Source organism: Euphorbia lathyris, chromosome 2 (assembly GCF_963576675.1).
Source record: "Euphorbia lathyris chromosome 2, ddEupLath1.1, whole genome shotgun sequence".
NCBI classification, from domain to species: Eukaryota; Viridiplantae; Streptophyta; class Magnoliopsida; order Malpighiales; family Euphorbiaceae; genus Euphorbia; species Euphorbia lathyris.
In genome coordinates this window covers 125465793-125493161 of record NC_088911.1, presented here as the reverse complement: position 1 = coordinate 125493161, position 27369 = coordinate 125465793, and the positions used below count along the sequence as shown (strand labels likewise).

Below are 27369 nucleotides of genomic sequence, written 5' to 3'. Positions count from 1 at the left end.
CAATTATTAACTCCTACTTGGCTCACTAGCATCTTGACATAGTGGTTTGAAACGTGGTGCGTTCAGGAAACACGATGACGTACTTGGTATGCCTTAGAGGTAGCCAAAAGGCATGATGGGAGTCCCACTTGATGTGCCCCCACGATTGACTTATACGTAACTCACGAACGATGTGATGGCTTGATTTTGGGATTTCGACCATTGTGGGGGAAATCCAACATGCTAGGTACGAGACACGAATAGGGTACGCATATGACACACGTATTATCTGACCAACTTTGGGTACAGAGATGACTCGAGAGGTACCTTCTAACAACATTGGAGGTGTAAGCTCGACACGATACCGACACGCATGGTGCAGTCTAAGGATTAACTTAAGCTAGAGACCCCAAATACCTCGATGAATTTGCGGACATCGGTGCGTCTGGTAGAATGAGAAGTGTCCTAATTCGATCGAGGTATCAACGAGACGGAAACGACGACTTACCCGGTACGTGTCGAAGGTCAATTTGTTTCATAGCGCAAACCTGATGATGATATGTTTTATGAGAATCCCTAAAGATCTTATGTGGATATTTACGACGTATAGGGTTCATCACCGATATTTGAGATGACTAGGACCTATTACTATGAACAACTCGAGGAGCAACGGGGACGCACACCAAGACCTTCGAGGTAAGTGCCAAATGTTGGATTTAGCCGCGGTATGAACAACTCGATACTACTGATACGAGTGAGACCCAAATAGCGACACATAGGGCATATGTCTCCGACTCGTGGAGTTTGGGGGCACATAGACAACGGTACCAATGATGTAGGGGGAGCGTGTCGAGGGTTTGACAATATAAACAAACCGCTGTTTGAGGCGCACTCAAAACATGAGTGACGACTTACAGGGCGTACGTCAAGAGTTTGATAGGAGCCTCACGACATGAATGACTCATTGTGTCAAGGGATGAGCGGGATCCTCGAGACAGCCCATAGGGCACATGCCTAAGAGTATGACTTGGACTCGATGACATGAATCACTCTATACGACAGGTACGGGCCAAAAGTTCAACTTGAACTTGTCGATACAAATGACTCGACATTGGAGGTGTAAGCAAGATGCACATGATGACATATATGAACTTGCCCCAGATTCGACTTGAACTTAAATGACATGAGTGACTCGACATTTGACATGCGAAGCAGACGTACCGAACCGCGTATGTGGGTGTGTGCTATAAGCTTAACCCTGACTGGACGGTATAAATGACTCAGTCATTCGACATGTGAGTAAGGTGCGAGGGATGACATACGGAACGTGTGTCAAAGGCGGATCCAAAATTGGATAGTCTAATGACATATTCGTGGACTGCAAATATTTCTGATGACAAGGCGACATGTGGGGCGCGTTTTGACAAGGCCCGTCCAGCGACCAAAGCGTAAGCGGTGACATACGGGATATGTACCGAAAGCCGATATGTGTTTGAAGCACTAGTGTCACATGTTTTGGAATACTGACGTGTTACGATATATGGTGACACACCTGTTACGTCTCATATTGATTTGGCTGTTTTGAAGATGTGACGGGGCGTCTCAAGAAGACCAAGGATGCGTGGGTTACCTTAGTACAATGACGTGTTGATATACAAGGTACGACTGAGAGTACCAATGGGGTGTGGTGATGACCTACTAGCCAAGCGGTTAGTACAATAACGCACAGGTTCATTAGATGTGACGAGGCGACATATAAGGCGCCACTTAAAGCGCGAATGTGACGCCGCGACTTTGTGTGAAGCGTGCATCAGAGGGTCAATGTGAACCTGGGGTCCGGACAGTGGGATGACGTAAATACGAGGGGACGCTATGACGACCCTCATGCCGCACCTAAAGGTACAAATGGGAAGCATGGACAACACACCAGTCAAGGGTTCATTTCGAAGTTCAGGGTATTGCCCATAGTTCTGAAATACGGAGGTGCTACGTATGGGTTACCTCCCCAGATGCGAATGGCGACGGGTAAACGAGATTCATACAAAACAGTTCACTCGACCCTAAGGTTTCGATCCTACAACCACGTAATTTTGGAGTATAGGTTCATGGCGCACCGACACACGTGGCATGTCTTAGCGTACGAAGGTCATGATGGCAACCTACGAGGTGAGGGGCATGGATAATACAACAACGTAATTTGGAATCACCTGGGCATTATGTATAGCGCGGTGACATCCGTGGGTATGTCTTGAGATACGAAAGGGAGGTGACGACGACCCGTGAGATTATGGTTCCATTTGAGATCAAGGTACCAGTCATAATCTTGATATGTGTTGGCTAAGGCGTAGCGACATACATGGTATGTCTTGTGGCGTAACTAGGACGTGTGTGAGACATGTGACGAATGGTTAATTCGAGTCTCGGGGGGAACCGATGCCATGACAATGTTTTTTTTTTTGAACTATCGATAAGTTGTAAGTGACGTGGCGACAATCATAGTATGTCTCGAATCGACCACGCGGAAAGTGAACGGAATTTTCCCCACGATGTGAATGTTATGACAAACGAAGTATGACCACCCAGCAGTTTGGATCTGGCAAGGATGCATATCTAACGAATAGTATTCTCAACCATGATAGAGGGAGGCGGAGTACGTCGTGACACATGGGATATGTCTCCAGATAACTTAAGCATGGTGGCAAAGACGCATGTGATATGCCACGATGCACAGGGTATACCTCCTAACGGCATAAACAAGACGATAAAGATGGGCGTGGCGTATCCCACACAAAGTATAACACGACGAAGACGTAGGGAGTACCTCGAGGTCTAAAGGTGCTCCTCTGGACTAATATGTAAGACACATCACACATGCGGGGTAGAACTTTTGACGGGCATGCGAGACATGGTAATGACATGAGATACATTGCGATATACGGGATGTGTCTTCCGTTAGGCACCTAGCAAGGCGAGGACTCAGGTCATGCTATACAGTGTATGGCTCTAGACTAGCGTATCCGACATGAAAGACGCATATGCGACCTATCACGATGTATAACCTTGACAATACCCGGATGTACGCGATGCACGGTGGCGCATTAAGTACATGCTGTGACTAGTGTATAGTTGACGCGATGGAGACGTATGAGACAATGCATGATATGGAAGGCGGAACGAGGCAAGGACGTATGGGATACGTCACAACCCAACTGGTATGTCTCCGTCAAACGCATATAACATGGTGAAAAAGCGCCTGATACACCATGACATGCGGGACATGAATCTCATGCCTCTCGCTTGGCGTAAGGGAAGAGGCGAAGATGTACGGGAGGCATTATGTCACACATAGTATACCTTTTGAACGGTGTGTAATGACATGGTAGAGACACCAGGAATGAGTCCCAATAAGCGGGGCTCAACAGGGAAAAGACATATGGAATATGTCGCGACATGACAGGTATGCCTCTTGATTGGTGCCCGGACGACTAATGGAAGATGCATGGGGCGCATTACATCCTACGGGGTACAACAAAGTGAAGATACAAGGAATATGTCACCACACGACAGGTGGGACTCCTGACGGGTGGACACATGATGACACGACGCAGCCAGGCCATAGGGGATTTGTCATGAGAGAACGGTATGCCTCTTAACCGGGCAAGGATATACAGGAGATGACGCGACATACGGGGTAAGCCAAACCAAGGCGTAGGGGATACGCCATGACATAATGGTTGTACCTTCTGATCGGTGCCTACGATACTGGACAAATGTACGAGGTATGCTACTATACGCATAGTATGCTAAGACGAAGACGCATAGGATACGTCATGACATAATGGACATGCCTCCTAGCTAGAATACAAACGACACGGTGAAGACGCATGAGATATGCCAAGGATGCATAGGATGCATCCCAATACATAGGTATGACAAGGCAAAGACGTATGGGATACGTCACGACATAACTGGTATGCCTCCTGAATGACACACGACGCCGGGGTCGACTCTTTCTCACATTCCTAATAAATACGTCCTAAGTCTACGAAACCTAGAATGGCTGCACGCAATTTGGTTAGCATGCAACGCTCTACATGGTATGACTGCAATGATTTGTTAAGCATAGAATGTATTATAACTTAAATTTGACTTGACTGATGTACAACAATATATAAATCTATACAAACAAACTAGTTAGCGAAAAATCGTACATAACGCGTAAGTAAATCGCAATAAGAGAAAGAAAACGTTAGATAACAATCACATTCATCACATCATCTCTCTTCCATCCTTATTTCTCCACACACTCGTTGGTCCAAGTCTCTTTCCTAGGATTTTGGTATGGGCTCACATCGTGGTCCAGGGGACGCGTGATGCCGTCGATTATTGCAGAAAAGTAAATCATCCATCAGACAATACAGTTCGTTTTGACGCATCCACATTTAGTGACTAAGAAATCGACCAAGTTGGATTGTTCTTTCAGAATAACTCGTCTTTTGTCCTTTTGTGAGACGCATTAATTCGGGTTTTGACTCCCTTTGAGCGCATCTCAGTTTTTAGACACGGTTCGAGTTATTCTTCTAGTCCAATCGTTCATTATTGTTAATGACTCGTTCCCCTTTGTTCGCGTGGGTTCGTGTCTCGATTTTTGGATTACAACGGGGTCTTTTGGATCTATCGAGAGACGTAACCACGTGTTTATTTAGTGATGGACTCACTTTTGGATTTTATTTTAGGGAACGGACTCATCGCGTAACGTGTTTGTTCTTAGCGTCGAGAATTCGTTTGCTCATTTTGCTACGTGAAAAGACGGCGAGTCTTATTTTGAGCGCACGATAATCTTTCGGCTAATTACAACTCTGTGTTCCTCCCAATCTACGGGATATATCATCTCAGTGTGGTTATAGAAAATAAACGTTTCGTTGAATCGCGTGTTTGTTCGAAGCGAGGATATCACCGTTTTCTTTCCTTTAGGCGCGAATTTAAGCAAACACGTATATCGGGCCATATTTCTTGCAGTTTTGGTAACGGTCGAAATGATCGAGCCGTTTAGTCAAAACCCGCAGTCTCGTCCATATGGCGCAATTATATGGTTTGGCTTAATTCGGCTTCGAGATTTTAAACGGGGTATACACTCGTCCGAGGCACGTATTTAACGACATTGGTTTATTTTCTTTAACTACTCTTGGTATTGATATATATCGTAGATTCGGAATGATTTTGGTCGTTTAGTTCATTATTTTCTTCTTTATTTTCTTAGTCATCTGTACGGACACATCCATTTCTCTTAAGAACGACACGAGGCATAACGTAAAAGCTCGTCTTTTATTCGGAAGGGACGGGCTACTTGTGCAAAACTTTTCACGTTACAACAAGGTCGTTCGAAACAGAAATGTTCTTCGTTTTCGTTTCGTCGTGATCTCGATTTATCCTAATTTATTTAAAGAATGTGAATAACGGCTACCGTTAATATAGTCTTTTGTATCGAAATGTAATTATCCTTAACACCGAACCGATTCATACTAATACGTGCTTACGTCATAACGTATTTCCTGAACACGTGCCTTCGTCGGGACACCAAAAGGGACAAGGCGGGTCGCACATGTTCATTCATATGAGATGACTAAGTCGTCTTTAGTTCAAATCGTTTCGATGTTTTAGGGTAATTAGTATGTCGATTCATGAGTATATATTAACGCATCGTCTCATTTCCTTTACCTAGTTTAGGATTAGACCCGTATCATGGCGGTTTGAAAACACGAACTGATTCATTTATCACATCAAAAATAGTAACGGGTAATCCTATGGAAACTTCTAAGGCTACTATATGCTGACACGGCTGACCGCGGGACCTCACAGGACCGCACAGATTCGCCCCTAACGAATGGATGGGGACCCTCTGGCGCCTTACTGTAAGGGGGAACTTACGCTATCCTCTTTCGAGCGACGAATGGACTCTCGCTAGAGGTTTCGCAGAAATTACCCAAAGGGTTTGCAATAATGCTCGTGAATGCATACGAAAAGAAGTAAAACGATCCGTCCCCGTTAAGGGCTTAGTCCATGCCTTCCGGAATCAAATTTCTCGCTTCCCCAGCAGAGTCGCCACTTGTTAGACGAGGTGCCGCGGCCTAATCTCCCGGGCGGACCGGGGGGTGGACAACCTCATGGCGACATAAGCGGTGATTGGCGCCGAAAGCAACCAATCGCGGAATCAAGCTGCTCGGCAGGACCGGAGCTCGGAGATATGGAAGAGTCGCCACCCACGAATGGGAAAATGAACACCGATCCCTTGCGGGAGACCGGTGTGGGTTCGGGAAACTTAGGTACGAGCCGATAAGGCTAGCTCCTTTCTGGAGAAAGGCTACTAGGCACCCCGATATCGCCCGGTTATGAACCACCGGCCTCCTACTCAGCATGTTAGGCGATAACGGACTAATCGTATACTTCTTTAAGTTTAAAATTCATTTGAAACCCTTTTCTTTCTCTTTTTGGAAACCATTTTGAGCATATGATATCGAAAAGCCACATCAGTAAAGAATCACCCATTTATGTTTATACATACACAGAGAGGGGGAAGAAAGAAGTGATTTACTTACAACCGTATTTAAATGTTATGTTGTGTGTCTATTCTACATTAACTTATTTCCCCAAAACGATGTTTATTACATGGTTCGCACCTTAATCGCCGTTGGAACGATTTAGGTGCGTTTTAAAACCCCGTTTGATGAAGCTTACCCGAATCGCCGTTGGAACGACTCGAGTAATTGAAAACGTTAAAGTAAAAGCCTTTTAATAAGAAAACGTGGTTAAACATACAAGTCAATTTTATTTTGTACAAATTCATTGAGAAAGCGATTCAAAATCTCCATTATTAACAAAGAAAACGATTTTGATTACAATGTTCGCTTAATCCGTCGTTGGAACGGACTAAGGTTTTAAAACGTGGTGTTTTGAAGACGATTTGAAATATCAACCAAAATGACTCCATTTATCTACATTAGAGATCTAAGAAAGCTCATTAGCTTAAATAATTTAATTGAAAACTCTCTTTTTGTGACTTATTTTCCCCACTTATTTAATGGACTCTCTAACTATTATAATTACATCAATAAACACATTTAGGCCCAAAAATTAATTTTTCCAAGTGAAGCCCATTTGAAACATGGACTTATAAATGACCAAAAGAAATAAAGAAAATAATATAGATATATGTTTACACATTTTAGCCCAAAAGACATAAAATAAGAGTAAAAGAAAATATACTATCTAATACATATATAAGAAAGAATAATGAAAATAATATATTTATACTTTAAACATAAGAAAGTAGTGAATGAAATTCATAAATAAGAAAATAGCATTTATCACTCAAAATAATTTTATTTAACAATAATTAAGATAACCCAAATATACCCCAAAACTATATATATATAGATAACTAATATAATCCTAATGTCAAAAAGACTATATATTCATCCCCCAATATCTACTAATTATCTCCCAAAATGCCCAAGTAAATAACATTTAAAATAGAATTTAATGTAATTTAAATGAATAATAATAAAAAAGAAAGTAATATGTACATATACAAAAAATTAGAATAAAAATGGAATACCAATCTCCTAAAATAATTATATATGTTAAAGTTTTAAAACAATTTGAAAAGAATATATTACATAATTATATATATATATATACTAAGGATTAAAAGTCTAAAAGTTAAGAAAAAGGGACTGAAATGGCATTTTTTACATTTTGGCAGATTTACCGACGGAAGATCCGTCGGTAAACAGCATTTAGTGAGAATTGGCAAATTACAGCAGCACTCCAACATTTTCCAGATTTATTCAAAAGCTTTAAATTATATCTAATTCAATCGTTTTGGACTTCCGAACTACCAAAGATGGATCATAGTCGAAAACGGAAGTTCCTAAAACGATGTTTTTATTTTAAAACGTTATTTGGAAACCTCTTTTAAATTAAAAACTTATAATTACAACATTTTTGATACCCGAACTACCTTTTTATCGGATCACGGTTCGTATTGGGATATCCAAAACGAGGTTTTTATTTTAAAACAAAACCGAATTTTATTTAACACGAAACGAAAATTAAATAAATACGTTAATTAAATAAAACGTGACAAAATAAATAAATAACTAAAGGAATAAAAACTATAGCATAAAAAAAATAAATAGAAGGAGAGAATAAATTAAATAAAATAAAGAGTCTAGTCCTCGGATAATACCTTTAATTCGGTATCTGACAGTCGAAGCCGATTGATTCCACGAACCGCGAGCTCCCGATTTTAATAAAAATTTAGTAAAAATTGAACTTAGGAAATTTGGAATTTTTGAGAAAAAAATATTTTTCTCAAAAAAATCCACTCTCTCTCTCTCTAAAAATGTTTAGAGTGAGAAAGTTTTTCCCCCAAAAAGGCCCCCCCTTTTTTTGCCTTGGGATCCGTGCCCTTATATAGGGAAACGGGTCCCGGAACTTTGGGCGACGCCCAAATAAAATTGGGCGTCGCCCAAAGTTGTTGGGCGGCCGCCCAAGGCATGTTGGGCGGCCGCCCAACACTAAGTTGGGCTACCGCCCAACATTCGTTGGGGCGCCCGCGCCCAACCATCGTTGGGCGTTCGCCCCACGTTCGTTGGGCGCTCGCCCGACGACCTTCGGGGCGCGCCTCGTGCCGTCGGGCACGCGCACCCCGCGACCGCCGAGCGCGCGTATCGCGCCGTCGGACGCTCACACGTCGCGGCCGCCGAACGCGCGCTTCGCGCCACCGGGCGCGCACGCTCAATGGCCCACGAGAGCGCGCACCGTGCCACCAGACCCGGGCATTATTCGGACGTCAGGGGCGTGCCACTCGCGATGCGTCCGACGGACGTCGAGCGCATGTCCCGTGCCGCCGAGCGGGCGTTCGACCATTGTCGTCCGCGTGCAGGATGCCGCTAAGCACCCGTGCCCTGCCGTTAATTTTCTTTGCTTATTATTCTTTATATTTTTTCAAAAACTTCCGGAACCAATCGCTTCGACCGTCTTGTTTCAGGTTTTCGTCACAGGTCCTCCGACTCGGTGTCTACAACTTGGTTATCATGAAATTCCATCAAACAAAATGATTATCATTAAGACTAATTTATGACTAATTCTTATGAATTTTATTTTTTTTATATGTAACATATTGAATTGATAAAGTTTCTTCATGTGCAACATTAGAAAAGTATTGATTGTATAGTTTATAGTATAATATATTGATGTTGCTTCCATTTTAACATAGATTGTAATTCTTTTGTATCGTAAATATAATATTTAATTTTAATTGTAGTTTAATTCAATTTTTGTTTAATATAGATTGTAATTCTTTTGTATCCTAGATATAATATTTAATTTTAATTGTAGTTTAATTCAATTTTTGGTTTTTCATTATATTCTAATATATGTTTTAGTTTTTTTAATGAAGTATATTTTTTTTTAGTTAATCTCCTATTTTATTATCATTGTTTCACAGAATTTCAGTTATATAAAAATATAATAATATATTAAAATTATTAAAAAGTACAAATCATTAAATTTTGTAAAAATAAATAAATCATTCACCTTTAATTAAAATTCTATAAAAAAAAATAATCAAGTATTTTCAAAATTAATTTAATTTAATTTGAATTATCAATAAAAAAAAATATATTAATTTCAATTATATATAATATAAAAAAAGTTCATAGGATGATATAAAATTACTTAAAATAAATATGTCAATTTATTTATTTATCTAAATTATATAAAAATTTCATATCTCGTGCATCGCACAGGTTTTCGACTAGTATAATTTATTTTTTGGGGTTGTAGCTCCAATTCGCTTATACCATATACAACATCATGTCATTAAAAAAACATGTGATAATTCCGAATTGCATGAGGATGGTAATACTCAAAAGCAATAAAGACATCTAATTGTTTTCCATGAATTTGCTTTTAAAGAGAAAATGTTGTATCTGATTCTATCCTTCGATATAACTAATTTAAAATCATGGGTAATTAATTTATTAGTCCCTATATTTTAACAAAACACATTGTTTAGTCCCTGTATTTTCAAAAACACATGGTAAGGTACTTAACCTTTTTCTCAGTTAACTGTTTAGTCCTTCCGTTTGTTTGTTAGATTTTTTACCGTTTATGACTTCAGAAATGACTAAATTACCCTTTACTATTTACCTTCAAACTTCAGAAGAGGAAATCCAATTTAGAAGAAGAAGCTATTTGTATGGAGAACAAGAAAAAGAACAGACTCAATGCTTACGAATTTGAACGATTAAGAAGGAAATCAAGAAGAAGAACACTCAAAGTTGATTTCAAATGAATTAGAGTTTAAAGGAAATGAAAATAAAGGAAAAGAAGAATGCAAATCCAAATTGACTAACAAAATTTTCATGAGAGTCTAACGACAGGGACTAAACAGTTCATCGACAAAAACGTTAGGGACTAAACAGTTCGTGGAGAAAAAGGTTAGGGACTTTACCGTATGTTTTTAAAAATATAGAGACTAAACAGTGTGTTTTATCAAAATATAGGCACTAATAAATTAATTACCCTAAAATCATTAATGACTGAATCATAACCTAACCATGAAAGTAACTTATGTAGCTCATCACACTCAAATATGGCACTACAAGAAAACAGCTAGTTAGCTACTGTTTTTAGCGACCACATAAAGTTTGGTCGCTATTTACCGACTAATTTCGTCGCCCATAGTTATTCGTGGTCGCTGCAGAGGGCGGCAAAATTGGCGCCCATTGCAGCTACTAGAAATTTTACCCAGCTACCAAGCCTTAGTGGCAAAATAGGAAAAACCAAAATGATATATTAAAAAGAAAAAAAAAATTAAATTAAATTAAAACCTAAACCTAAACGCGTGCTCGTTCTCTTCTCTCTCAACGTCTCTCTTCTCTCTCCTCTGCGTCTTACTTCTTTGCGATTTGTTCTCTCCTTTGCGATTTCCTTCGACCTAAGTCCTACGGCCTCTTCTAGTCCCTTCTCATGGGGTGAACGGCGTCTTATTCGAGTCCCTTCTCTCCTTTGCGTTTTGTTCTGCTCGCATTCGACCCAACTCTTCTTTTTTAATCTGAACCCTCGACCTTCGACCTAAGCCCTCTCCATTCGATATAGCCTCTGTATCCGATTAGCTCATGGAGTGAAGGTTTGTATTTGTTTTTTCTAGATTAGGGTTTTGATTTCTATTTTTATCTAATGCTAATTTTTTTTCTCTCCTTGAAGATAAGACTGAGAACTTGAGAACTCAGGGTTCTTTTGCAAGAAGGAATTTCTGGAGGTAATTCCACTCTATTTGGGTGTTTATATGTTTATTACAGAGTTTGGTATTAGTTTGATTTGATATATCAGTATTTTGTTGAGTAACCATATTTGTTCTATGTGTTTCTGGAATTTGTTCATTGTTGATAAAAATTAGAATCCTTGGGTTTTTGAATGAAATTCCGGTTGTTCATTGTCTTACGCACTTATAATGGTAAAATATCTAAACTTCAGTTGTGTAACACAAATATTAAACAATCTATGTGATGACAAAGATGGCCCCTCCTATAAAATCTAGTAAAAAGCTCACTGATAAATTGACATGGAATCCATGCAGGAATACTTAATGCCTTTCAAACTATAAAAATTTCATGTCTTCAACTTGGATTTGTTAAAAATTAACTTTATCTTCTGCCTTATGAACTTATAACTTCACCAATGAATACAATTGAAGGGAAAATATCTAGCATCCTGAGAACTGATTTGAGCTCCTAATCTAGTTACTCTGGTGTTATTTCTGTAGCTGTTGATGCAAATGTTCTTGTCCTTGTTTATCTAGTTGATAGGAAACAATGGGATCTTTGGAAGGTTTAGTGGTGTGCATAGCGTAGACATTGAGAACAAATCTTGGTGGAGTTCAATTTGCTAGAAGAAAATGTTGGTGTGATTTTTTATGTTTTTTTTTTTCTTTTGAGAGAGAGAGATGATAAAATCAGAAGAGAGGTAGTGGGAGACATATTTGGTACTTGATTATTGTGGAAACATGATTCAATATTTTATACAAGTCCTTGAAGGAACAAAAATATGGATAACATGGGTTTATGAAGGGTAACTAAAGCTTTATTGTGTGGGCAATGGTGAAGGTATTGGGATTCATAGCTTTGTAGGTGAATGGCTCTAAGAACTATTATCGTCCAAGAGTGTAATTTCTTGATATTGTACAACTAGCAGTTGCAATGTGAGACTAGTAACTTGCATTTTTCAGCACTCTTGATAAAAACTACATTTGAATTCTTGAAACTTATTTGTTTTAGACCTCTTAAGGCTCCTTCCTTTCTCTTATGCTTGACGACAGGGTACTTAGCTTACTGTTTCGACCATAGAACACAGTTGTTTCCCTTGAATACGTACGTATTTTTCTACACTCTTTAGTCAATGGGTTCCATAGAGAAAAGCTGTTTCCCTTAGAATCAGTCTCTACACAAACTAATCCGCAGCTTGAACCTACAATTTTGGGAAGAATATCTGTTTTCCCCGGAAAAATGATAGGACCACATAAACAATAATTATCCAACGATGAACTCTTATAGTCTAATAATTGATAAAATTCAGAACCGTATTTAGAGTAGAGGATTTTAGGGCTTTGAGGTAGTCGTTTAGAGTGAAGACTGATGAATAGAGGATCAGAGATTAACGAGTACCATGTCTTACAGGCTATTCTGAACCGTAATAGAGATTTTGAAGGCAGCTTTGACAATATATCCGTGATGATATCGTGTGGGATGCAATCAACTTTTATCATGTAGCTGCCGCCGTTCATGGTCGCAGAGGTAGAGATTATTTGGGAGAAGCTATTTACGAGTTTGATTGAATGGCTCGCAGTTGTATCGTATATATCAATTATATACTCCCTTTGAATTTGAAATTGAATTTGGGTAGAATTCAAGTTTAGAAAGAATTCTATTAAATACTAAAACCAAAAGAAAACCTTCTTTATGCCATGTTTATGTTTGCTGCTTTAATAATTTGCCTTTTCAATTTCTTTGCCATTTATCCAGGATTGAACTTGCGGACCAACTCCTTGATGTTGCATGGGCTATGTCTGTGTCTTTACTCATGTCAAATATGTTGTTTTGTCAAGTTGAATATGTAAAAAAGGTGCCGTATCTTTACTCATGTTTTAATTGTTCACTCACAACACTTTAATTACACACTAAGTAATAATTTCTATCCAAATTAATAAATTGATTACCATTGAGTTTAGTGATTTCCCATCACCCGTGGGAACCCATTCCGGATGTGGTGGCAAAACAATCCCCTAAATTATTTTTGAAAATTCCCTGAAACCGTCCCTGAATGCATTGGAAGCAGAATGAGGAATGGATTCCTACCTCCGCCCGCACTGTTACTACCCTAATAGCAGTGGTAAATACTTGATTACTCGGTTTGGGAGCCGATTTTAAACATGCGTTTGTAAATTTTTTTTTTTGTTAAATCGAACTTGCTCAATTTTTTTTGTATATATATGTGACATAATTTGAATGGTCAAGAACCAATTTTTAAGTATTAATGTACAATTTCTCAAAATTAAGTTAGATTTCGTTAAGAGTCCTAATATGTAAAAAAAAAAAAGTAGATTAAATTGGATTTAGGGAGGTTTACATGCCAAAAAAATTAGAAATTTAGATTTAGGGAGTAATAGACCCAAAAAATTGAAATTTTGAATTTTGGACAAGCCTAACACGTATTAGGCAATTTTGGATGGGGCTAATTCAACACCGAATTTTTTTTTTTTTTTGAGACAGAGGGACCGAAACTATCCGAGATCAAGATGGTTTTGGCGGCCGGGTCCGGACCCAGGCCTCCGTCTACGCCACTGCCTAGTAGGAATGAACATTGGATCTAAACACAATTCTATATATCTCACATACCTAACACATTCTTTCCCAATTATACAAAACAAAAAATGAATACATTGTAATCATATATACATTTACCGAATTATACAATAAAACCTCTGTATAGGAATAGATTTGGGACCGGACTATTCGTATAACAATTGAGAGGTTATTACTATTAACAATATTGTTGTTTTACTGTTTTATTGCTTATTTACTTAAATGTTATTTTGATAAATAAGAGTTAGTTAGAGGTGTTTGTTGTAGTCTGGTAGAAAGCAACGGTTATGTAATTGGTTATATAAACAGAACAAAGAATAACACAGTGAAAACTTTCTTTTCTTAATTCAATAAACAATTCAGTTTCCTCTTCCTCTCTTTCTAGTTTCCTCTTCATCAACATATTCTTAACATTGCTAGAGCTTTGAAGTTTCAAAGCAATTTACCAAATCAGTTTTGGTCCTATTTTGTGCAGCATGCAGTGTATTTAATGAATTGTTTGCCTACTCCTTTATTGTCCAACAAATCGCCTTATCAGGTATTACTAGATAAGTTTCCTGATTATTCTAACCTTAAGTTTTTTGGTTGTTTGACTTATGCATGTTGGATCAAATAAATAAACTTTCAGAGATACAGAGGAAGAGTATAATTGCTGGAAGAAATTCTCTTCTGATTCTCTTGCCTCACTACTTGTATTGATAGGTATTTATAGATTACAAACATGACTCTTAGTAAACCACATTAACTCTCTATAAATACAGATACAGACACAGGTACATAAATGACTCTTGGACACTCTATAAATACAGATACACAAATGACTCTTGGATCATACAGTGAACCAAATTAAAGATTCTATTAATTATAAGTTTATTATTTCAACACACCCCCTTAAACTTATAATTTTTTTTATCCCTTCGTAACACCAAAAACAGTCAGTAGTCTGTAATCTATTTAAATCTTCAAACTTCATCTCTTCACTTTAGCTGCCATCAATCCCATAATTATCTCCAACGTTTTCTTCGAAATTCATTGTTATCGACATCTTCACGGTAGCTTCCATCATCCCCATTAGTATCTCCATCATTTTCTTCTTCCTCATCATCATCTTCGTCAGTACCATCAACATCACTATTATTATCGTCAACTGGTATTTTGGTGTTTGGATGAGGGATATGACTAGTGTATCTTCTATGTGAATTTGACACAATATTACTTATGTCAATTCCCTGGACTTCTTTCACTCTTTCCTTCCTCTTTTCAACTTCAGTGATGTCTTTGGGAAACATCTCACTTGATTCCTTCATTAACTCGACTTCACATTTGTTCTCTAGCACATGTTTGATTTTATCAGAGGATTTCTCAATACCTTCTGCACTTCTGTTGTCTTTTGCTTCTTCTTCCACATGCTTGCTCTGCTTCTCTTCTGATATTTTGATTTCTTTTTCAAGCCTCTGCCTCTTCTTAGATACTTCCGAATTTTGCACATTTTTCTTCTCTGGTTTTACTTCTTCATCTTCATCCTGATCGTCGTCTCTGTCTGAAGACTCTGAATTCTCATCAGCCTATTGCAATACGTCATCTATATGATTGCTTATATATTTGTTGAATGGATCAAGTGCAAATTTCTCAATTCACATATCTTCCTCTAACAGTCGACAAAGACGGACCGTTGTAAGTTCCTCATAATTGGCTTTAATATAGGAAACTCTCTTCATCATGGCCTTGCTAATGTTGAACTTACTTGGAACTTCTTTCTTCTTACTGACTGGATCAGTTTCTGGGATCACAGGTGAATCTTCCATTTTCTCCTCATCATCAGATACATGTTCTTGTACCTTCGCATGTCTTTCACCAATTTCTCCTAAATCCTCAGAATTCTCATCATCATCATTTTCTAAGGATTCCACCAAACATTGCATGACAAATTTCTTCCGTCCATCCAATGTATATTTCTCCAATCCCAATTTCTTCTCCAAAAACCTCCTGATCTCCTCAAAGGTCAAAGAATCAACTTGTTCTTTGATGTCATCTATGCATAAGCGCATAGCTTTCCAAATCTGGGACTTGGTCTCCCATGAATCAATGGTGATTTCTCTTTTCACCATTATTCTCAATTTTCAGGAGAATTTTTGTTTGGCTCTGATACCAATTTGTTGGATCAAATAAATAAACTTTCAGAGGTACAAAGGAAGAGTATAATTGCTGGAAGAAATTCTCTTCTGATTCTCTTGCCTTACTACTTGTATTGATAGGTATTTATAGATTACAAACATGACTCTTAGTAAACCACATTAACTCTCTATAAATACACAGGTACAGAAATTACTCTTGGACACTCTATAAATACAGATACACAAATGACTCTTGGATCATACAGTGAACCAAATTAAAGACTATTAATTATAAGTTTATTATTTCAACAATGCAACTACATTACTTAAAAATAGAACCAAACTTGATCCTAGAGCACAGAAATGTGTTTTTCTGGGTTATGTTCCTAGTATGAAAGGCTTTAGGCTCTTAGATTTGATAAGTAATCAAATTGTAGTATTCAGAAATGTGAAATTTCATGAAACAAAATTTTCTTATGATAATCCTGAAATGCTAGGTAATGATGTTATTCCTCAGGAACAAGCACATTCTCAGGATTCCTTAAATTCTGCTCCTTTAGTTGATAATAGAAGAACGTCAAAAAGGTCATATCAGCAACCCAAATACTTAGCTGATTATCATTGTGCATTAGTGGCTGATTCTGTTCCTGCAGAATTAGAATCTAATATTTGTCATCCTATTTCTCAAGTTCTTGATTACACTAACATATCTGCTAGGTAGAAAGCTTTTTCTTTTTCATTAATGGTTGAACATGAACCTAGGCATTATAAGCAAGCTGTGCAATTTTCAGAGTGGCAAGAGGCTATGAAGGAAGAGTTGACAGCTCTCAATAAGAATCAAACATGGGAGATCTATTCTTTTGCCAGAAGGAAAGCAAACTGTTCTTTTGCCGTATCTTTACTCATGTTTTAATTGTTCACTCACAACACTTAATTACACACTAAGTAATAATTTCTATCCAAATTAATAAATTGATTACCATTGAGTTTAGTGATTTCCCATCACCCTGTGGGAACCCATTCCGGATGTGGTGGCAAAACAATCCCCTAAATTATTTTTGAAAATTCCCTAAAACCGTCCCTGAATGCATTAGGAGCAGAATGAGGAATGAATCCCTACCTCCGCCCGCACTGTTACTACCCTAATAGCAGTGGTAAATACTTGATTACTCCGTTGGGGAGCCGATTTTAAACATGCGTTCGTAATTTTTTTTTTTTTTTTTGTTAAATCGAACTTTCTCAATTTTTTTTTACAATATACCAAACGGGACCATAGTATTTGTTTATGAAATTTTAGAATGCATGATTAACTTTGTAGAACTCTAAAACTAGAGTTTATTTTGGTACTTTTCCATTAATTCACAGGGTTGGATTGGTTAGGACATGAAGAATTTTCAGATTTTTTGATTAAATTGGGTTGTGAATTTGCTTGATTTGATGATATGTATCTGTTTTCTGTGATAATTACATGCAAATCTTTAATCGTTGGACCAGAAACTAAGTTTTAAAAATATGAAATTTACCTTCTAAAAACATGCATGTTAAGTGTTTGATTAAATGTTCAAATGAACATAAACCTGTTTTTTTTTAACTTCAAAACTATGCAACAACTATTGTTTTACATCAAAATGAACTTTATAAAAAGGATTTCAGCATTAGGTAATGAAATTTAAAAAAAAAAATTCATCTTGAAATCCTATTTGAAAAAATGGAAAGAGTGCATTCTTTAAATGTTCTTAAATGGAAAAAGAAGAGTTCAATTCTAGACGAATATTTGATCCAAATGCTTTTATACCATGTCAAGCAATCAATTCACTTAAACTGATAGTTAGAGATTCACTCCATATTAATATTTGATAAGTTTCACATGACACAATCTCCGTATGAATGTGGCCACCATCATCCGCTCAACAAGACAAGAATATATCCTTATTTAGATAAGTTAGAGTAAATCTATTTACCCAATTCATGTTAATATCTGGCAAGCGTTATATGGCACAATTTTAATAGGAATATCGTAAGCATCGGGTGCTTGTAATAATCTCCCCATCAAATGGCACAAATTGACCAATGTAATTCCCAAATGAAAATCAACATAGTTTATTAAATAAAATCTAAGACATGTCTTCATGCACATAATAATATACAACTTAACAAAACATTCAACATGAAAAGAGGACTAACAACAGAAAAATAAATACTCCAGAACACTGATATAGCCAAGATTTTTCTGTAGAATAATATATCCAAAGTAAAGTTCAGTTTTAAATAAAAAATCCAAAAATGCAAAATTAAATAACCAAATGCACAAAAAAACCAGGTGATTTAGTTCTTTACATTTGAACCCTTGTTTTCCTACACTTTCTAACAACCCAAAGAGGAATCTATAACTACTTAAAAGTTTTACATATTCTTTGAAAAATTTATTACCAAGAAAACTAAAGAAGAAATAATAATATATATAAAAACAAAAAAATCAATATGAAAACAACATCTTGAGAATTTCATCTTGAGAATTTCATGTCGAGTTACTTGTAGCACATCATGAGCATTGGGTGAAACCAAAGTCTCTTACAAAACTGACTCATATATAGAATTTTCATCCAACTTGTCCTCTTCTTCCGTTTCCCATCTGCTAAATTTTTCATCAGTATGAAATATGACTTCGCTCTGCGCAGAAATACATAAAACCGGCAATCGGTTCAAGCAATGAAACCTGGACGAATTCTTAATAGTAAGCAAATGAACCCAATTACCACCATATTCCTTCATCATCCATATCTCCCTATCACATATTTGAATTGATCTATATTTGAAAAATGAAATACAAAGACATCCTTTATGCTCCAATAGTCTTTTACAACTGCAACAATCCCATGGCACATTTTCTGGTAATATTAGCTTTTTAAATGTCTCTTTGGCTGCATCAAAAGCTAGGATTTCAAGATCATTATTTGCTGGTACTACAAGCCAATGGAATATTCCATTTATAACAATAGCAGAGGAATTCCAAGGCATGATAGGATGTAAGGAATTCAGAATTGCAAGAGGATGGTAATATTCAAAAGCAATAGGACATCTAATTGTTTTCCATGAATTTTCTTTCAAAGAGAAAATGTTGTATTTGATTCTATCCTCCGATATAACTAATTTAAAATCATTTACCACCGAATCATAATCTAACCCATGAAAGTAACGTCTGTGGCTCATCGCACTCAAATATGGTATTTTTCTACACTCTTTAGTCAATGGGTTCCACAGAGAAAAGCTGATCAGTCTCTACACAAACTAATCCGCAGCTTGAACCTACAATTTTGGGAAGAATATATGGTTTCCCTGGAAAATTGACAGTGCCAGATAAACAACAATCATCAAAGGATGAACTTTCATGGTCCAATAATTGATAAAACTTAGAACCATATGTAGAGTAGAGGATTCTAGGGCTTTGACGTAGTCGTTTAGAGTGAAGACTGACGAATATAGGATCAGAGATTAAAGAGTACAAAGTCTTACAGGCTATTCCCAACCGTAATATAGATTTTGAAGGCAGCTTTGACAATATATCGACGATGATGTCCTGTGGGATGCAATCGACTTTTATCATATTGCTGCCGCCGTTCATCGTCAGGGGATATAGAGATTATTTGGGAGAAGCAATTTTCGAGTTTGATCGAATGGTTAGCAGTTATTGCATCAATTATATACTCCCTTTGAATTTGAAATTGAATTTGGATTTGGGTAGAATTCAAGTTTAGAAAGAATTCTATTCTATTAAATATTCAAACCAAACCCATACTTATCCTTTCCCAGTTATTTAGCAGGAAATCAACGATTTGTAAACTGTAATCACATGCCTAAATGTCTAATATGTATTTGCTCTATAATTTCTAGAGGGATCATCACAGATATGGCCTCTAATTCTTTTTTCGGTTTGTTAACGTTAAAGTCCTATTTTGTAGGAGTTGTTTTACTTTATTGTTAATAAGTTGCCTAGTCAGTAGGGAGTCTTATTTTAAAGGCTAGTGCAGATAGTGTTTTTTTATTTCTGTTTTGTTTGGGAATCTTCATGTAATCGTGCTGCTGTTTTTTCTCTACTTTCTGTTTTGTAAGGCTTTTAAATAGCCATTGTTTCAAGTGGAATAAACAAGCTGATTATCCCAAACATTAAGCTATCAGTTTATGCTTAACATTTGGTATCAGAGCTAGAGTTTCAGGGCCTGATAAAAAGCTTCAGCAAAGAGTGAAACACCAAGTGAGAGAAAAATCATCTGTGCGAAAGAGAAGAGATGGCTGAGAGTAGTAGTACCAATGGGCAGTTTGTACAACCAGCAATTCCAAGATTTGATGGTTACTATGAGCATTGGGCAAAATTGATGGAGAATTTCCTTCGTGCGAAGGAATACTGGAACCTAATTGAGAAGGGGATAGACACAGTTCCAGAAGGCACTCAGGCAACAGAAGCCCAGATGAAGGTGATAGAAGAGCAACAGTTGAAAGACAAGAAGATCAAGAACTATCTCTATCAAGCTATAGATAGAGAAATCATGGAGACTATATTCAATGACGAGACTTCCAAGCAGATTTGGGACTCTATGAAGCAGAAATTCAAGGGTTCCACGAGGGTGAAGAGGGCTCAATTACAGACATTGAAGACTGAGTTTGAAACACTCAGAATGAAGGAGGGAGAGACTGTTAATGCCTATTTCGGGCGAACTCTCTCCATTGCCAAACGAATGAAAGCGTGTGGAGAAATCATTCAAGAAAGGGACATTACAGGGAAGATTCTCAGATCCCTAGTGCCAAAATTTAATTATGTTGTTTGCTCCATTGAAGAATCCAACAACGTCGACACTCTTACGGTCGATGAACTTCAAAGCAGCTTGCTGATCCATGAGCAGAGAATGAAGAATCTTGTCGGGGAAGAACAAGTGTTGATGAAGGTGACTCATGAAGAGAGAGCGGAAAGAGGAAGGGGTAGAGGAAGAGGAGCAATCAAAAGAGGTCGAGGAAGAGGCAGAGTATATCTAAACAAAGCTACTGTGGAATGTTATCGATGTCACAATCTTGGCCACTTCCAATATGAATGTCCCACCTTGGGAAAGCATTCAAATTTTGCAGAGCTAGACGAGACGGAGGAGATGTTGCTGATGGCATATGTTGATGAAATTGAAGCAAAGCGAGAAGACATCTGGTTCTTGGATTCAGGATGTAGTAATCACATGTGTGGTAACAAAGCCTTATTCTATGAGTTTGGGGAAGTCTCTCAACAAACTGTGAAGCTAGGCAACAATACTAGAATGCAAGTTTCTGGTAAAGGAAGCATCAAAATGGAGGTAGATGATGTCAATTTCACTGTTGGAGATGTTTTTTGTGTTCCTGAACTCAAAAATAATCTTTTGAGCATCGGGCAACTCCAAGAAAGAGGTCTTTCCATTCTTATAGAGGCTGGAATCTGTAAAATCTTTCATCCACAAAGAGGTTTGATCATTCAAACCAAAATGACAGCAAATCAGATGTTCATCTTGGTAGCTAAGATGCTATCAAAGTTTCTGCAGCCAAAACAGGAAGTATGTTTCAACACAGCAACCGAGGACCTCACCCACCTGTGGCATTGTAGACTGGGGCACATCAGCAACACAAATCTCCAAACTTTGCAGCGCAAGAAAATGGTTCATGGTCTACCTGAACTGACAATCTCAGATGAAGTTTGTGTAGATTGTTTGAAAGGAAAGCAACATAGGGAGCCCATTCCAAAACAAAGCACATGGAGAGCAACACAGAGGTTAGAACTTATTCACGCTGACTTATGCGGTCCAATTTCACCTATTTCTAATAGTGCAAGAAAATATGTGCTATGCTTGATTGATGATTATAGCCGAAAAGCTTGGTCGTATTTTTTGCGTGCAAAGTCAGAGACATTTGCTGTATTCAAAATCTTTAAGATATTTGTTGAGAAAGAAACATGTCTTGCTATCAAATGTCTGCGGACAGATCGAGGTGGGGAATTCACATCTACTGAGTTCAATAATTTCTGTAGAGACAATGGAATTAAAAGACAATTGACGACAACATTCACTCCTCAGCAAAACGGAGTCGCAGAAAGGAAAAATCGCACGGTGATGAACTGTGTGAGGAGCATGTTGTCTGAAAAGGGAATTCCAAAACCTTTTTGGCCTGAAGCAGTAAAGTGGGCAATTCATGTGCTCAATCGGTGTCCTACCGTCGCCTTGGAAAATACAACCCCAGAAGAAGTTTGGAGTGGAGCAAAGCCATCAGTTGAACACCTCAGAGTTTTTGGGTGCGTGTGTCACATACATGTACCAGATGCAAAAAGAACGAAGTTGGAAAGCAAGAGTACAAGTGGTGTTCTGTTGGGAATTAGCGATGAATCAAAAGGATACAAAATATATGATCCGGTGACAAAGAAGGTAATGATCAACAGAGATGTTGTGTTTGAAGAGAAGAAAAAATGGGATTGGGACAAGAGCTATGAGCAGCAGATACTTGTTGAGTTCGAATGGGGTGAAATTGAAGATGAGGAAGCTGTCGATAATGCATTTGATGATGACTTTGAGGCTGAAGTTGCTGCAAATCCAATTTCAGATGATGATGCTGCTGTTTTTGAAGATGAAAATGAGACAAGTGATGCAACAACAACTCCCTCAAATTCCAGCACCTCCTCAAACTCTGATGTAGAAGCACGAATCAGGAGACCACCAACCTGGATGAATGATTATGTGAGTGGAGAAGGATTTTCAGAAGATGAAATTGATGTGAATTTTGCTGTAGGTACAAATTCAGACCCTGTTAATTTTGAAGAAGCTGTTAAAAGTGAACATTGGAAGAAAGCTATGGAGGTTGAAATCCAGAGCATAGAAAAGAACAGTACATGGTTTCTCACTGATTTACCAAAAGGCGCAAAGAAGATTGGATTAAAATGGGTTTTCAAAACGAAGCTGAATGAGCATGGTAAAGTGGAGAAATACAAAGCCCGGTTGGTCGCAAAAGGATATGTACAACAATATGGAATTGATTATGCTGAAGTCTTCGCACCGGTGGCTCGAATGGACACTGTCAGAATTATTCTTGCTCTAGCTGCTCAGAAGGAATGGAAGGTTTACCAACTCGATGTTAAATCTGCATTTTTACATGGCGAGTTGATGGAGGATGTCTATGTAGAACGACCCAGAGGTTTTGAGAAGAAAGATGAACCCCACAAGGTGTACAAGCTCAGAAAAGCTCTCTACGGACTCAAACAAGCGCCTCGAGCCTGGTTTAGTCGCATTGATGCATATTTCTTAAGGGAGGGATTTGAGAAGTGTTCCAGCGAGCAGACTTTGTTTGTGAAGACAAACATTCAAGGTAAACTTTTGATTGTAAGTTTATATGTTGATGATTTGATATATACTGGAAATGATGAATCAATGATGAGAGAATTTAAGGAATCAATGATGAAAGAGTTCGATATGTCGGACTTAGGAAAGATGAAGTACTTTCTTGGTATTGAGGTGCAACAATTGGAAAATGGAATTTTCATTAGCCAAAAGAAGTATGCAGGGGATGTACTCAAAAGATTTCGAATGGAAGAATGCAATGCTGTTTTGAATCCTATAGTCCCAGGTTTCAAAATTTCAAAGGATGAGAATGGAGTTTTGGTTGATGGCACTTTGTACAAGCATCTGGTTGGAAGTCTGATTTACTTAACATCAACTCGCCCAGATTTGATGTATGCAGTGAGCTTAATTAGCAGGTACATGTCTCAACCTACAGAGCTTCATCTTATGGCTGCAAAAAGGGTGCTAAGATACGTGAAGGGAACCACCGGCTTTGGCATTTTATATCAGAAAGGAGCAAAGTGCATATTGACTGCCTTCACTGACAGTGATTATGCAGGATGCTTGGAGGATAGAAAGAGCACCTCAGGATATGCTTTTATGATGAGTTCAGGGGCAGTAGCTTGGTCATCTAGAAAGCAACCAATTGTGGCGTTATCAACAACGGAGGCTGAATATGTAGCAGCAGCGGCATGTGCTTGTCAAGCGATGTGGATGAAGATGGTTCTGAAAAAGCTTGGCTGTAATGACAATGAGTGCACAACCATTTTTTGTGACAATAGTTCAACAATAAAATTGTCCAAAAATCCAGTTCTGCATAAAAGGAGTAAGCATATTGCAGTTCGATTCCATTTTTTAAGAGATTTATGTAATGAAGGAGCAGTACGTTTAATTCATTGTGGCACACATGATCAAGTTGCGGATATTCTAACAAAGCCTCTCAAGGTGGAACAATTTCAGAAGCTTAGAGGTTTACTTGGAGTATGTGAAGTAAAGTAAGCAATCTGCTTAGTTTAAGGGAGGGTTTGTTAACGTTAAAGTCCTATTTTGTAGGAGTTGTTTTACTTTATTGTTAATAAGTTGCCTAGTCAGTAGGGAGTCCTATTTTAAAGGCTAGTGCAGATAGTGTTTTTTTTTTATTTCTGTTTTGTTTGGGAATCTTCATGTAATCGTGCTGCTGTTTTTTCTCTACTTTCTGTTTTGTAAGGCTTTTAAATAGCCATTGTTTCAAGTGGAATAAACAAGCTGATTATCCCAAACATTAAGCTTTCAGTTTATGCTTAACACGGTGTATATAAATAAAAGTCGAATGCTTAAATCCCATTAATGGAATTAATGAGATTAATACTTATAATTAATTTTGTGAAACATTTAACGGTTAAAAAAACTTTTATTTGCATTAATTAATTTAGTAAAATTAATTCTTCATTAAATGAATTAATGGAGGAAAATAAACATTCCAACAATTTCCAATAAGAATGTTTTTTTTTCAGATTCATTCGGTTCATCCGAATTTATTATAATTTTATTATTTCTGTTATTCAATTTAATAAAATTATTATTCTATTCTTTAATCTATACTATATATAATTACGGAAGCAGAGAGAAATGAAAAGAAGTGTTTTAAAGGTCTTTTTGATGAGTTGTCAATGTAGTAAAAAATCAGATTAAAAATATTTAATTAATTAAAAATAACAAATTTATATTTATAATATATTAAATAATTACTAGCCTATTAATTAAAATAATAAAAGAAATCAATAGTTACGGGAAGATGAAAAAACACAAAGCAAAGGAAATCCAAAAGTCACAAATAAACTTCTATATAAAGCATGATAGATAGTATTCCACCATTATATTCATTGGTCACGATAGATAGTATTATATTTCTGAAGGTAAATATTCGATTTTTTTTCATATATTGTAGTTATTTTGTTCTCAATTATGTTGTTTTATTTTTATTAAACAATAGTTGTTAAAGTTTCATCTTTCAGATTCATTTCTATTGTTACCCATGTTCTATACCTCTCGCTATCTTATCCATGTTTTTTTTATTTGTCTTTTTTTTCCAAACTGATAGCTTCAATTGAAGAAATCCGACATAAATAGAAGATCCATGAACAACTAAAACCGGAAAACACAAAAGTGTCAAAAATTACAAGAAATTCTTATGTTTCTCAAGGTAATTATTCGATTTTTTTTCATATGTTGTAGTTATTTTTGTTCTCAATTATGTTGTTGTTTTCTTTTCATTAAACAATAGTTGTTATAGTTTCATTTTTCAGAGATGAAATTCCATTTCTATCGTTACCTAGGTTCCATACCTCTCGCTACATTATTCATGTTTTCTTTTTTATTTGTCTTTTTTTTTCAAAATGACTAAAATAAAGATTTTGTAAATTTGTATTCTTTTTTAGTATATGTTGCTAGGTGTTATCGTTTCGATTGCTAACTCTTGGCTTTATATGAACTTAATTTTTGGTTTTCTCAATTGTGCTGTTGTTTTATTTTTATTAAACAATTGTTGTTATAGTTTCATCTTTTAGAGATGAAATTCCATTTCTGTCGTTATCCAGATTCCATACATCTCGCTACATTATCCATGTTTTCTTTTTTATTTATTTATTTTTCAAAATGACTAAAATAAAGATTTTGTATATTTGCATTCTTTTTTAGTATATGTTCCTAGGTGTTATCGTTTTGATTGTTAACTCTAACTAAAATTTAGATTTTTGGATTTTTATGAACTCAATTTTTAGTTTTAATTGAAGTTAGATTAATTTTTCTAATTCAGAACATGTTGAAATCCACTCATTTTTTTAGTTTGAGTTTAGCTAATTGATATGGATTGTATTTTTTATTTTTATGCATTTTGGTACAAATAGATATAAAGTTTCACACGATAGTTGTTCATTGAAGTTTGAGACATATTAAATAAAATATTAAAGAGATATTGGAATATCATACTTACAATGAAGTTTATTTCAATATAAATTATGTTATATTATTATTATTATCAAGAAGTTATTTTTTCTCAATTTTCTAGACAAGGAGATTGTAAGCGTCTAATACGCTTGATAAGATGTTTATTCTTGAAGAATGTGGATTATGCTAGATACGAATTCAAAATCAAGGTAAATAAAAATAAATTTTGATGCTCAAAATCCTAAAAATGTACATTAATTATGGATATTGAGATAATTGCTTTTGCAACATTAGCTTATATAATTTTTAACTATTATATTATGGTTCGTACAAAATTGTTAGTATTTCAAGAGTTTTTAACAGATGAAAATGAAATATGATCATAGGACAAATTATTGAAAAATATTAATTAAGAAAATATTATTATTTGAATCTCTTCAAATTCTCAAATATTGAGCATAATGATTCTAATTAATATAATTAATTTCACATATTAATTATAAAACGTTTTTTTTTGTACTGAGTGGTTACAATTGCGATTTAATTATATTTAACTAAAATTAATTTATGGACTTAATACTTCATTAAGAAAAAATAAAATGTTTAATTAATGGGCAAAAAGTATTTTCACTCTCCTCTTTATACGCTTATGTCTCGACATTCTCTCTTATTTTCAAAAAAAAAAAAACGAGAGGAAGATGGTTCTCTCCTAATTATCTTTTTCGTCCTTTCATTTTTTTTAATTCTTTTGTTTGTTTTTCTTACTTACAAAATTCAAGAATATATAATTATTAGAAAATATTAATGAAGTCAAATAAGTGATATCTGCGAGTATGACTGATATTCTATATAGTGAAAGAATGAAGAACAAATTGATCGAATGTTTTGATGAGATATTACGAGATGAAAATAGGAGAAATCATCATCTTAAACTGATTCAATTAGATATATTGGGTTATTGTAGCAGAATGAATAATTGAATTCGAATACTTGGTAATCACGAAATTCCATCAACCAAAATAATTATCATCAAGATGAATTTGTGACTAATTCTTACGAATTTTATTTTTTTTATATGTAACATATTGA

The 27369-nt window shown here is 36.3% G+C and overlaps 1 protein-coding gene across 9 annotated transcripts; it reads left to right on the top strand.

Annotated features, from left to right (window-relative positions):
• Window positions 1–10888: 10888 nt before the first annotated feature.
• Window positions 10889–25627, top strand: LOC136219837 (uncharacterized). Of its 9 annotated transcripts, none has more exons than XR_010684292.1 (7): window positions 10889–11176; window positions 11254–11308; window positions 12723–12839; window positions 13068–13167; window positions 14383–14445; window positions 16539–16606; window positions 16813–17227. XR_010684292.1 is itself a non-coding variant. In XM_066007393.1 (7 exons), exons 4-7 carry the CDS (start codon window positions 13108–13110, stop codon window positions 16932–16934), a joined length of 342 nt encoding a protein of 113 aa, XP_065863465.1. In that variant the 5' UTR covers window positions 10889–11176; window positions 11254–11308; window positions 12723–12839; window positions 13068–13107; the 3' UTR covers window positions 16935–17227. The 9 variants fall into 9 exon arrangements, 2 of the variants coding, with proteins under 2 accessions (XP_065863465.1, XP_065863466.1); XR_010684293.1 differs by having other exon boundaries at window positions 16519–16606; XM_066007393.1 differs by having other exon boundaries at window positions 16784–17227.
• The last annotated feature ends 1742 nt before the right edge of the window (window positions 25628–27369 follow it).

What these genes read in the sequence shown, in the direction of transcription:
- LOC136219837 (XM_066007394.1), top strand. Translation starts at nt 13,108, where the DNA reads ATGTCTGTGTCTTTACTCATGTCAAATATGTTGTTTTGTCAAGTTGAA. An exon ending in AAGTTGAATATGTAAAAAAG is followed by an intron (nt 13,168 to 14,382) that starts GTGCCGTATCTT and finishes TATTTTGTGCAG; the next exon opens with CATGCAGTGTATTTAATGAA. An exon ending in CCAACAAATCGCCTTATCAG is followed by an intron (nt 14,446 to 16,538) that starts GTATTACTAGAT and finishes GTTATTCCTCAG; the next exon opens with GAACAAGCACATTCTCAGGA.